The 13,283-nt window shown below is 44.3% G+C and overlaps 1 protein-coding gene across 4 annotated transcripts in view; it reads left to right on the top strand.

The window, feature by feature from the left end:
- LOC127585070 (voltage-dependent P/Q-type calcium channel subunit alpha-1A-like) overlaps positions 1-13,283 on the top strand; it is a 486,564-nt gene that overhangs the window by 236,868 nt on the left and 236,413 nt on the right. For all 4 annotated transcript variants that reach the window (XM_052042225.1, XM_052042224.1, XM_052042223.1 and 1 more), the window contains exon 9: positions 706-893. In XM_052042225.1, the coding sequence (XP_051898185.1) occupies positions 706-893 (188 nt within the window). The remainder of the gene's footprint in view (positions 1-705; positions 894-13,283) is intronic.

The following is a 13,283-nucleotide window of genomic DNA, read 5'->3' as shown; positions in this document are numbered from 1 at the left end:
CCACTAAGATGTATATTCAAGCTAATCCCATCTCCCAGCACTTGGCCCGTATCCGTCTAAACTCTTGTCATCCATATTCCTGTCCACATACTTCTTAAATGTATCTAGTGTATCTGCCTCAACCACTTCCTCTGGCAGCTGGTTCCATACTGTATATCTACCGCCTGCTGTGTAAAAAAAGTTGTCCCTCAGGTTCTTATTAAATCTATCATCTCTAACCTTAAAAATATGTCCTCTAGTTTTCAATTCCCCAACCCTGGAAAAAAGATTGCTCACACTATCTATGCCCCTCATGATTTTATATACTCCTATCAGATCACCCCTCAGTCTCCTGCACTAAAATTCTTTGTTCGTGTGAAGTTCACAGTACTTGACAGGAGTGTCAGCCCAGGTTACTGTGTTCAGTATCTAGAGCGGGACTCGAACTCACAACTTTCTCAGAGGCGAGAAAAGAACCCACAGTTGAAACAGCTCATATAACATAGGAAAGACCGATACCTGGGAATGAGTAATAGGTATCTGTCTTATCGGGAGATTTGACTGATATTACAAAATGAATCAAATTAAAAGAGCTATCATGAGAAAAACAGAATTTTTACTTCCTTGACATCTGTGGGGGTTTGATTGAGTCTCGAATGAAATGGATCTGCGAGTTTTGATGGCAGTGTGGAATGCTGAATGTAAATTGTCTTGTTTCTTTATCAGATGAAATTGTGGGCGAGTCTCCTTGTGGGACTGACTTGCCAGCTCGTATATGTCCGGCTGGATCCAACTGCACCGAGTACTGGGAAGGACCAAACTACGGAATCACCCAGTTTGACAACATCTTGTTTGCTGTCCTCACCGTCTTCCAGTGCATCACCATGGAGGGCTGGACTGACCTCTTGTACGACGTGAGTAACGGAGGCTTGTTTTGCCTTGAGATTGATTCAATCTTTCAATTAATTTAAATGTTACTTTTGAGCTCAGCCCTCAATGTTGTGTCATGTCATTTGCAGCATTTTGGAAGATATTTAATTCTCGTCTTAGCTTAATATTTTTCCTGAGGTTCTGGTTTTATTTTGACATGATTATCAAACCTAATTTTTGTTTCTTGAAAATTTTCTTCAGCAAAGCTTTTTCTTTGGGAATCATGTAATATGAAGTATTTTTAATTGGCCTTTAGCCCAATCTGATACAGATAATACAGAATCTTTTCTCCTAGGGTAGAATTGTCAAATACTAGAGCACATGCATTTAAGGCGAGAGGGAAAGGTGCAGGGTAAGTTTTTTACACAGAGAGTGGTGGGTGCCTGGAACGCACTGCCAGGGGTGATGGTGGAAGCAGATTGGATAGTGGTGTTTAGATAGACACATAAGTATGCAAGGAATGGAGGGATGTAGATCATATGCAGGCAGAAGAGACTTAGTTTAATTCAGCATTGTGTTCAGCACAGACATTGTGGGCCGAAGGGCCTTTTCCTGTGCCGTACTGTTCTATGTTCTATGTTCCAATTTATTAGGTAGATATTACAGTGACTAGCTTGAGATGTCACTGTAATATGTGCAGTGTGCTGTAGAGATTAATGTGTGCAGGTTCAAAGAGAGCTTTATACTTTTAATCTAGAGGCCAAGAACACGTCAAAGTGTGAATGGCTAAACTGGGCTTGTTTTGTTAACAGCCCAGGGGCATGTTGTAGGCAGTGTAGAGCAGTGTTCTCAGAGGGGTGGGGGGGGGGGGGGGGGGGTAGAAACTCCGAAGATGATTTTGTACCTCTAGGGGATGATAAGAGGATGGGAAAAAAAGAAAGAAACCTTGCATATCCTTCTCTGGACATTTTGGAAGGTTTTACAGTCAGTGCAGTTATGGTGGTAATGTGGAAAACGTGGCTTTCACTCTTCCCCAGCATGATCCCAAGAAGCCTGTTTTGGTATCTGTGGAGGGAAAGTGACAGTTGACGTTTCAGGTCGAGACGCTACCTACGCCAACCCTTGCTTTGCTTCCACAGATGCTGCCTGACCTGCTGATTTCCTCCAGCAGTTTATTTGTTGCTCCGGATCCCTGCATGTGTGGTTTCCTGCATCCCCGTCCTGTTTTAGTCATGTCGCTCTCAGGACAACAGGGAGATCTTTCCCCTGCTTTCCTTGAAATAGTGCCCAGGTATCTTCTGTTTGCACCTATTAAATGTCTCATATGAATGACAACACCTCTGACAAGGAGTTTGGTCTGGAACCTTATGCCTGACGGACTACTGGATGCATACCCCCCCCCCCCCCCCAATTTAAAAGACACTTAATGTATTTTAATTTACAAAGATATGAGCCAAGATCTGGGAAGTGAAATTAGCCTGAATATCTCTTTTTTACTATTATGATCAAGATGGGAGAAGCATTTCAAAGAAGAGCAGAGGATAAATGTAAAGTTCTGTGACCATGCTGCACTCCCCCAGTCCTGCATTGGAGCATCTGTGTTGGACCAGAGTGGGACTTGAACCCATAACATTCAGACAGAGTAACCCGGGGAGAGCCAGAGCTGACATGGAGCCATAGGAATGATCCTAATATTAAGAATATTTGCTTTCAAGGTTTAGCCATTAAAACTGAAAAATGAATTGTTCAACAAACAATCTGCTGGAGGAACTCAAAGGGTTCAGGAGCCTTCTGTGGGAGGAGGGGAATTGTCGGTGTTTCGGATTGAAACCCTGCATCAGTCCTGACGTAGGGTTTCGACCTGAAACATTGACAGTCCTGATGCAGAGTTTTGACCTGAAGTGCCGACAATTCCTCTCTCCCCACAGATGCTGCTCGACCTGCTGAGTTCCCCCAGCAGATTGTTTGTTGCTCCAGATTCCAGTCTCTTGTGCCCCCATTGGAATTGTTCATTTGGTTTGAATTATTCTGGAAGGGGTTATGAGAATATCTTTTCCAGATGGTAGTTAGTGTGTGGGATGCTGGAATTCTGATAACAGAAGCAGAATCTACAGAAGCACTTATTAAGTAACTGGGGAAACATTAGAAGTAAAAATGGAAAGACCACAGCAAAGGGGCTGGATAGTTTGGACAGGCAAGAGGGACCGAATGGTCTTCTTGAGGTAGAACATTCTCTGTCCTAGGGATTCTAGTGTACCCAAAGGATTTGCTGGACTGGTGTTGCAATAGGGTGCCATTAAGATAAGATATCTTTATTGGTCACATGTGCATCAAAACACACAGTGAAATGCATCTTTTGCATTTGTTCTGGGGGGGGAGCCTGCAAGTGTCACCACGCTTCCGGCGCCAACATGGCATGCCCACAACTTCCTAACCCGTACGTCTTTGGAATGTGGGAGGAAACTGGAGCACCCGGAGAAAACCCACGCAGACACGGGGAGAACGTGCAAACTCCTTACAGAGAGTGGCCGGGATTGAACCCGGGTCACTGGCACTGTAATAGCATTATGCTAACCGCTACACTACAGTGCCTGCCCAGCTGGAAACATCAGTTATGCCTGTGGTTTTCAGTGCAACTGAACAAATGTTTCATATTCGAAGAGTGCTGCCTGGGATTCAGGCTGAGGGGGTTTGGGGTGGGTGGGATGGATGGTGGCCATAGCCTTTAACGGGAGGGGAGGAGGTTGGTGGGGGAAGTGATGGTGGTTGGAGCCTTGGATTGGGTGGGGGCGAAGGATGACAGGGACGTGTGCTGTGGTTGTGTAGAGAGGTGTAGGGGAGAGAAGATCGAAGAGAGCTTCTCGTCAGCGGCGAGGATCCAGCAACAGCAGGGGTGGTGCTGAGGTAAGGGGATGGAAATGGGGGAGGGGTGGATCAGTGGGAGGGAACGGATTACGAAATTCAGTGAAACTCAGTGTTATACCTAGGGTATAAATCCAATGAAAATTAGCTTTTTGCAGCAGCAGCACAGTACATTACAAATACGGTGTTTGTAACTGTGTGTGTTGGGACAATTAGGGGGCTGTGAGGTATTGCGACCTGAGCTCTGGCAGGGTGTGTTGGGAGTGGGGTGGGGTGGGAGTGGTCAGTACAATGAGGGGAAGGAGGGCCAGACTGATGGGAAATATGTAAGGTACTTACCCAATGAGAGTCTCAAAGGTGATCGATCTCAGCACAAATTAATCTGTCGTTCCAGATCACTCTATGCCCAGTCAAATTTCCAGAGTGATGCAAACCAGGAAAATGAGTGTTAATGCATTTCACTCCTGATTTTAAAAAAGTTTCAATTGCATGAAACTGGGAAAAAAATTCATTAAATGTTTAAATTTCTTGGCAGCTGAGACCATTTGTAAGACTGTTGCAACACGTGAGAAAGGGTAATTCAGGGTCAGACAATAAGCACAACACCAACAAGTTGTTCCATTGATATAGCACCAAATCAACCCAATATTCTTCATAGAAACCTTTCAAAACTTCATACTGAGCTACTTACGGAGATACTGGAACAGATAATCAAAATCTTGGTCAAACAGGTAGATTTTAAGGACTGTCTCAAAGAAAGAGAGATAGGGAGGATTTAGGGAAGGAATTGAAGAGCTTAGAGCCTTGGCAGTTGAAGGTCTGGTAGCCAATGGTTGCAGGATTAAATTTGGAGATGGTCAAGAGGCCAGAGTTGGAGATTATGGTGGGTTACAGGGCTGGAGGAGATTATAGAGATAGGGAGGAGTGGGAATGGAGAGGTTTGCAACTCATATCATTTCTCATATATTTCCTTATGGCATAGGAAGCCATTCAGCCCATAGAGTCTATTCTAGCTCTCTGAGCAGATTCATTCGCCCACTTTCCTTGTAACCTACTCTCTTACACATGCCCATTAATGTCCCCAGATCCACCACCCACTTACGTACACTAGGGGCAATTATATTTGCCAATTGATCTGCCAACCAACACGTTTTTGGGATGTGGGAGGAAATTCATTGGGAAAACATGTAAACTCCACACAGACCGCACGAGAGGTCACGATTGAACCCGAGCCTCTGGAGCTGTTAAACAGCTGCACTGCCTGCTGTGTCACTCTGCCGCCCCCAAGGATGAGAATTCTGAAACTGAACACTGTAAAATTCGAAAATGAACTCCCCAGTTAAGGTCCAGTGGAGTGTGAGTAATCTTGGCTTCTTTCAGTGTTCGAATGCACAGAATTAGTGACGTGTTTCTCATGCCCTTTTACGTCACTGCATGATCCCAGCAGGCTCTATGTATACACCTGTAAATTTCAGGGTGTGTGTACACATTTAGAATTGCATAGTGCTATGGAACAGGATCTCCAGGTCTTGTATATACTTCCCAATTATGTGGTTAAATGAATGGATAATATTGTGTTTCATATCATTGATCACTTTCTTAATACCTTTGCTCTAAAGTCTTGTCCCTTATCAAATGTCTTGGGTTGGAGTTGACAGTCTTCTCTGAGCTATCATGCCTGTGACATGAGTTTCTGGCTGCATCTCTGCCTGCAGTTCCTCGTGTGCAGTGATGTGGAGAATCACAGCATGCATCAGTACAGTTTTCTCTTTGTAGCCTTGTTTTCTGTACGTTTCCTCGGGATATAACAGTATCTGTGTACATTTGTCAAATGATTTCAAAACCAGCTGGAGGATGAATTTTAAAATCTATTAGAGTTGAGATTTGCGGGAAAGCTGTGATGAAGTGTACAGAGGCTGGCTTAGAGCGATAGTGGACAGCATTGAGAACCTGGAAGAATTATTGATGGTATAAAGCATTATTTGGCTGTCTTCAAGGTTTATCTGGTAGGCAATTGAGAACAATTAATGGACTTGAATTTGCAGTGAGTATTATCCTCAAGGAAAGATCTAACAAACTCTGTGGTATAGACTTTGCCTTTCCTAACCCCTACTGCTGTTAGTCATCAGATCATTGAAATTCCAGGCATCCAATGGCTATGAAGTCAACAAGTTGACTGAGCAGCCAATCACATGGAAGAGTTCTCAAAGACAACAAACAAGGAATTAAAAAAACAATACTTTTTTAATCAACTTTAAAAAAAAAATCATCTGTTGCAGAATCTATTGAATTTTGGAATATTTATGACAGTTAGAATTCTCATGCATCAAATCAGTCTTGGGGGAAAGATAGGTTGCTCAGAAGTGATTATTGCTTAACAACAGACATAGTAAAAAGGTTAAAGGTTATCGGGGTATCTACCAGCAAGTTTGTGAATAACTGAAATCCTCATCAGTTTCCTTTGAAGACAAGGTTACAAGCAATGTAGCTGGATCACTGACCAGCAACTTCATCACTGCGTTAACCGCACATGCGATCAGTTTCATAGAGTAACTACGGCAACTGCTTGTAATGTTATATGTTTATAACTGCTTGCTGCTTATCTGATGCTTTGTGCCTGTGATGCTGCTGCAAGCAAGTTTTTCATTGCACCTGTGCACACATGGACTTGTGCATTTTTGACGATAAACTCGACTTTGACCAGTTTCACTGGGGTTACTGATTCAAAGTCCGGGCAACTTTTCCTCCAGCAACCAAGCCAAGTAAGGAACAAAACAACGTCTTCTGTAACTTGGTGAAGGTGTCTTTCTACAGCAGGGCAGAGAAAGGTGGGGTCCTTATGCAGGCAAGTCGCGTTAGTATCAATGGGCAAAAAGGTCGGCATGGACATGGTGGGCTGAAGGGCCTGTTTCCGTGCTGTGCAGCTCTATGGCTCTATTCCTTCTCAACACCAATGCTCACTACCACAGTCTTGCAATATCACACTCTCTGCTGGGTTAGTGAGCAGTACCTTCAGTGATCAGCCAACGGCGGTCTGTATTCAGCATGCTCGACTCTGGCACCTCGTTACTGATGTAAAATCATTGAAAAATATACAGGAGGAAGGGAGCTCACAATTCATCCCTCCCTTTTGCTGTGGGGCTGAGAAAGTTACAATTGCTCCCAGTTCTAATGCTTAACCAGCAGAAACTGTGGACACCGTAGCATAATGGTTAATTTACTGGATTAGTAACTAGAATTCAGGGCCATTGATCCAAAAGTGCAAGTTCAAATCCCACCCTGCCAATAAGGGAATTTAAATTAAGTTATTTAATGAAAGTAATTAAATAAAGCTGTATTTTTTTTTAAAAATCTAGTCTAACAGTGAGCATGCAACTTCCAGATTGATGTAAAACCTCATCTAGTTCCTTAACCAGTTTGAACTATTTGTGATCTACACCCACAAAAGTGATTGACTCTTCTTCTGAGGAAGTCCCCTGGGCTCAAGGTTGACCTGCTTCCACCCCAGGTTTTGTGGATCCTGAGGTGACTGATGAGGCAAGTGTGGGAACTGCAGACACTTCCATGTGGTGGAAGATGATTCACTTATGAGGTGCTGCACTGCTTGTGCAGGGCCTCTGTGTGCTCCCAGTGTATGGCCTCGAGGTTCTCAAGTATATACCGACACTTGAATCAGGAGCAGGGGTCAGCCACTCAGCTCGTCCAGCCTGCTCCACCATTCAATTAGATTGTGGCTGATCTGTTTGTAACCACGCATTTCCGCCTACCCATGGTAACCTTTTCTCCCCTTGCTTATTGAGAATCTATCTACTTCTGCCTTAAAAATATTCAAAGGCTTGGTTTCCACCATCCTTTGAGGACCTGAGTTCCAAAGACACCCAGTCCCCTGAGAGAAAACATTTGACTCATCTCTGTCATAAGCAGGTGTCTTGAAAGATCCAGTTTGTATCTGCTCCCTCAGCTTTCTATCAGCCACTGCTGGCACATCTAATGTGGCCCATTCATGGACAGAGAGATTCATAGAGTTATACAGCATGGAAACAGGTCCTTCGGCCCAACTCATCCATGCCGACCAAGTTGCCTGACAGAGCTAGTCCCATTTGCCTGTGTTTGGCTCATATCCCTCTAGACCTTTCCTATCCATGTACCTGTCCAGATGCCTTTTAGATGTTGTAATTGTACCCGCCTCTACCACTTCCTCTGGCAGCTCGTTCCACATACCCACCACCCTCTCTGTGGAAAAAGTTGCCCCTCGGTCCCTTTTAAATCTTTCCCCTCTCACTTTAAACCCATGGCCTCTAGTTTTGGACACCCCTACCCTGGGGAAAAGATTTCGGCCATTCACCTTATCTATGCCCCTCATGATTATATAAACCTCCATAAGGTCACCCCTCAGCCTCCTATGTTCCAGGGAAAAGGTCCCAGCCTATCCAGCAGCAACTTATAACTTAAACCCTCCAGTTCCAGTAACATCCTCGTAAATCTTTCTTGTACCCTCTCAAATTTAATGACATCCTTCCTATAGCAGGGCAACAAAAACTGTACTCCAAATGTGACCTTTCCAACAGCACTCCAAATGTGACCATACTAATGTTTTGTACAGCTGTAACATGACATCCCAACTCCTGTACTCAATATCCTGACCGCTGAAGGCAAGCGTGCCAAACGCCTTCTTCACCGTCATCTACCAGTGTCGTCACTTCCAAGGAACTTATGTACCTGCACCCCTAGGTCTCTCTGTTCTGCAGCACTCCACAGGGTCCGACCATTTACTGTGTAAAATGGTCAGTTCCCTGCTTAAAAATAGGGGTGACCCTTCATGTTTAAGGAGTGATCCTTTGTTCTGGATTTTCCCACAAAAGGAAACATCCTGTCTACATTCACCCTGTCAAGGCCGCTCAGGATCTTATTAAGTGCAAAACTCTTCCACAGGGAAACAACTAGCTAACTCTGAATTATTTGTGAAGATTGGCCATTAAGTGCAAGATGCCAGAAGGTGTCTATGGGACTAATTCAAAGGAGCATTTATGGTCAGCAATATTAGATATTAGTGCAAAGTTCAATCAAAGAGGTAGATTTTACTGAGAATTTTAAGGGAGAGGTGAATTTTGGGTAAGGAATTCCAGAGCTTGGAGCTTCGATAGCTGAGGCCACAACCTTTAATGGTGAAGTGATTAAATGCAGGGAAGGTCAAGAAATACAAATTGGAGTTGTAGGGCTGGAGAAAGTTGAAGGGGGGGAGGGAGCATAGAAGGATTTGTAAATGAGTATGAGAAGTTCATGGTCTACAAGCTGAAACTTTAACTCTGTATCTCTTTCCTCAGATGCTGCCTGACCTCTTGAGTGTTTTCTGTATTCTCATTTTGTTTATTTGAGAATGTTACAATTGATACATTACTTAACTAGGATTCAGTAGAACACAGCAAGTACAAGGGGTGATAGACCAGTGAGATTCAGTGCACCTTAGGACACAGTTAGAAGAGTTTTGAGACACCTCGAGTTAACCATTTTCAGAAGGTATTTGGCAAGGTGCCACATTAAAGTCTGGAGCACAAGATGAGAGCTCATGGTACTTGGAGAAGTGCATTCGTGTGGTTTGAAGATTGGTTACCGCATAGAGGACAGAGAGTCGGAATAAATAGATCTTGTTCAGGCTGGAAGGATGAGACTAGTGGAGTGTGCCAAAGATCAGTTCTTCACCCTTAATGATCTGGAGGAGGGGGCAGAATGTAAAGTATTCCACTTTGCCAATGACACAAAAATAGGTGGGAGGGCACACACAAAAAGCACTGGAGGAACATGTTGTAATGAGGAGATTTGGACTCTGCAAAGGGCATAGGTAGGGTGAGTAAGTGGACAAAAACTTGGCAAACAGAGCTTAAAGTAGGAAAATGTGAGGTCATGCACCTCTATAAGGCAGACTGTTATCTAAATGGAGAAAGACTGAAGGTGAGTGAAGCCCAGGGAGATCTAGGTGTTTTTGTGCAGGAATTACTAAAGGTTAGAGGCAGGTGCAGCAGATGGTTAGGAAAGCGACTGACATTTTGGCCAGAAGGTTGGAGTTTAGGAAGAGAGAAGTATTACAATTGTTTATGGCACTTGTGGGGCCACAGCTGCAGTACTGTGCATGGTTTTGGTGCCCTTATGTAAGAAAGGATATACTGGCATAGGAGGAGGCAGTGCCGAAGAGATTCACCAGGCTAATTTCTGGGATGACAGGGTTGTCCGACAACAAACAGCAAAAGAAATTAGATCTATATTCTTTGGAGCTGAGAAGAATGAGGAACAATGTTGAAACATAAAAGATCCTGAGGGGGTGTGACTGGGGTGTGTGACTGGGGTGTGTGACTGGGGGTGTGTGACTGGGGGTGTGTGACTGGGGGTGTGTGACTAGGGGTGTGTGACTGGGGGTGTGTGACTGGGGGTGTGTGACTAGGGGTGTGTGACTGGGGGTGTGTGACTAGGGGTGTGTGACTGGATAAGTGTTGAGAAGTTTCCACGAATGGGAGGATCTCAGATGAGGGGACGTAGTTACAAGATTAGGGGCTGATCATTTAAAACTGGTGCATAAGAGATTCTTTTTTCAGAGAATAGAGAATCTCTGGAATTCTTTACTGCAGAGGGTTTGGAGGCTGGATCACTGGGGGTGTTAAAGAGGATCTAAATAATTTTTTTAAAAAGTAAGAGAATTGAGGGTTATGGGGAAGTGGCCCGGGAGGGGAGTTGAGGTCTGTGGGAGACATTGAATGGTGGCCACACTTGAGGTGCAGAGTGGCCTCCTTCGGCTGCTATTTCCTTATTTGTTACATACGTTCTTATGAAATCGGCTGATCGGGAGTTTGCTGAAATAGTCCAGCCTGGAAGTAAAAAGGGCACAGATGATTTGAAGCAGAGATGACAGCGGACAATGTTATGGATAAATCAGGTAGAAAGTAAACCTCTGATACCTGAGTCCCAAATGTAAAACCAGAGCCTGCAAATTGTGCCTCAACGAAATTAGCAGTTTATTTCTTGAAAATGCAAATTTTCCTGTAGCTTTGCATTCCTTCTGCGATGTTCTCCACCCTCATTCCAGAAAGACGATTCTCATGTGTTTGTTCGACTGTGTCCCTGCTGAGGTTGCATGGTTCACTTTGTTATTGATTGACTGCACGGACCTGTGTTATATATAGTACAATAGCCTTTGGTCACAATCCAAGATGGGATTCATTGTGCAGAATAAGATGGATAATATTCCACTTGCAAGAAGAGGCAGAACATTAATGTCCTCTTTTACTGCAGGCTGGATAGGGATGTCACATCAGTACATTAATCCTTTACTGCCCGGGTACAATAGTGTGCACTAAGACCTCTGAGTTTTTATAATTTAGGTTGAAATTTCTTTGCCTGAATGAGCAGGTTTAGCTGCAGGGTTGAAATCATGACTGGAATCTTTAGCTGTTGAAATTTTAGTGTGCAAACCAAGAACTCATTTCTAAGAAGATCTTTTAGATTCACTTCAAATGTTAACCTTTATTTCTTAGAATAAAAACAGAAAATGTTGAATACACTCAGCGGGTCAGGCAGATATCTCTGAAAAGGGAAATAGAGTTAACATTCCGGCTTGAAGACCACTGCATTGTCAGGGAATGCCGTATTGTCTTTTGGGTGGGGCGTTAAGGCTCTCAGATGGATTTCAATGACCCCAAGGGTGCTGCTTGGAAGAAGAGGATGGGAGAAATCCCCCCCGCCCCCCCCAGCATCACTAAAAGGGCAGATAATCAGGGCATCATTACATTGCAGTTTGTGGGAATGTGCAGTAATGCAAATTGATGCGCAGTTTCTACATTACAAGGGTGACCACACTTCAGAAGTGCTTAATTGGTTGTAAATTGCTTTGGGATTTCATGAAAGGGTCTACATAAATAGCAGACATTACATGGCATTTGTACGTGCACAGAAGAGGATTTGGAGATATGTGGAGGTGTTTCAAAGTTGTGTCGTGGGAGCAGGCAATTCAGCCTAGTCTTTGTCAACCTCTGCCATCACTTGGACAAATGGTCCTAATCACAGTCACCACCTTGTCCCACTGCCTCTTCCTTCACTTATCTGTCCAAATTAATTTTAAGTATTGTAAGGAAAACTTGCTGCTTTGATCTGCTCTTTCATGTTATTCCATAATTTAAAGGATTTCTGTTGTTTTTTTTCTTGAGAGCTTCTTGCCAAATGGTGTGCCGTTTTGTGTCGAGCACTGGTGTCGAGTTAAATTGAAGTCAGCAGTGAAGGAGGCTGGAGACCACCTCCTCCACGTCTGGGCAGGGTTTGAACTTGGACCTCTGAGGAGACAGGACATACGATGACCCAGTGTGCACACAGCTGCCTGCATCTGGGTCCTGACATTCATGCTCTGAAAAACAACAGCAGCATTTTCCATTTACGTAGTACCTGTCACATCACAGGGTGCTTTGGATGCAGACGCAAGAGACTTCAGATGCTGGAATCTGGAGCAAAAAATAAACCGCTGGAGGAACTCAGCAGGTCAGGCAGCATCTGTGGAGGGAAATGGACAGTTTTGGGTCAAGACCCCTCATCAGGATGCAGTGCCAAATGCAATTAAATTTGTCGGCAGGCAAGAGGCGACAATTGGAGGCGCACAGAAATCTCGAAGGGTTGTGGGGGCTGGAGGAGATTACAGAGGTAGGGAAGGGAGCAGTGGCATGGCAGTCAGTGCTGCTGTCTCACAGCCTCAGAGACCCGGGTTCAATCCTGACCTCCGATGCTCTCTGAGTGGAGTTTGTGTATTCTCTCTGTGCCCGTGTGGGTTTCCTCCAGGTGCTCTGGTTTCCTCCCACGTCCTAAAGTTGTGCTGGTAGGTTAATTTGCCCCTGTAAATTACCCCCAGTGTAGGTAAATGGAAAAAGAATCATAGAATCATAGAACAGTACAGCACAATACAGGCCCTTCGGCCCACAATGTTGTGCCGACCTTTAAACCTCGCCTCAGACTATCTAACCCCTTCCTCCCACATATCCCTCTATTTTAAATTCCTCCATATGCTTATCTAGCAATCTCTTGAATTTGACCAATGTACCTGCCTCCACCACCGCCCCAGGCAGCGCATTCCATGCCCCAACCACTCTCTGGGTAAAAAACCTTCCTCTGATATCTCCCTTGAACTTCCCACCCATTACTTTAAAGCCATGCCCTCTTGTATTGCGCATTGGTGCCCTGGGAAAGAGGCGCTGGCTGTCCACTCTATCTATTCCTCTTAATATTTTGTATACCTCTACAAAATATTAAGATATCCTCCTTCTCTCCAAAGAGTAAAGCCCTAGCTCCCTTAGTCTCTCCTCATAATACATACTCTCTAAACCAGGCAGCATCCTGGTAAATCTCCTCTGCACCCTTTCCAACGCTTCCACATCCTTCCTATAATGAGGCGACCAGAACTGGACACAGTACTCCAAGTGTGGTCTAACCAGAGGTTTGTAGAGCTGCATCATTACCTCGCGGCTCTTAAACTCGATCCCACGACTTATGAATGCTAACATCATAACAAAGTGGAATTAGTTGGCATGTGAGGGAGAATGATG

Source organism: Pristis pectinata, chromosome 31 (genome assembly GCF_009764475.1).
Source record: "Pristis pectinata isolate sPriPec2 chromosome 31, sPriPec2.1.pri, whole genome shotgun sequence".
NCBI classification, from domain to species: Eukaryota; Metazoa; Chordata; class Chondrichthyes; order Rhinopristiformes; family Pristidae; genus Pristis; species Pristis pectinata.
Note: the sequence above shows the minus strand (reverse complement) of the source record. Positions and strands in the feature narration are given on the sequence as shown.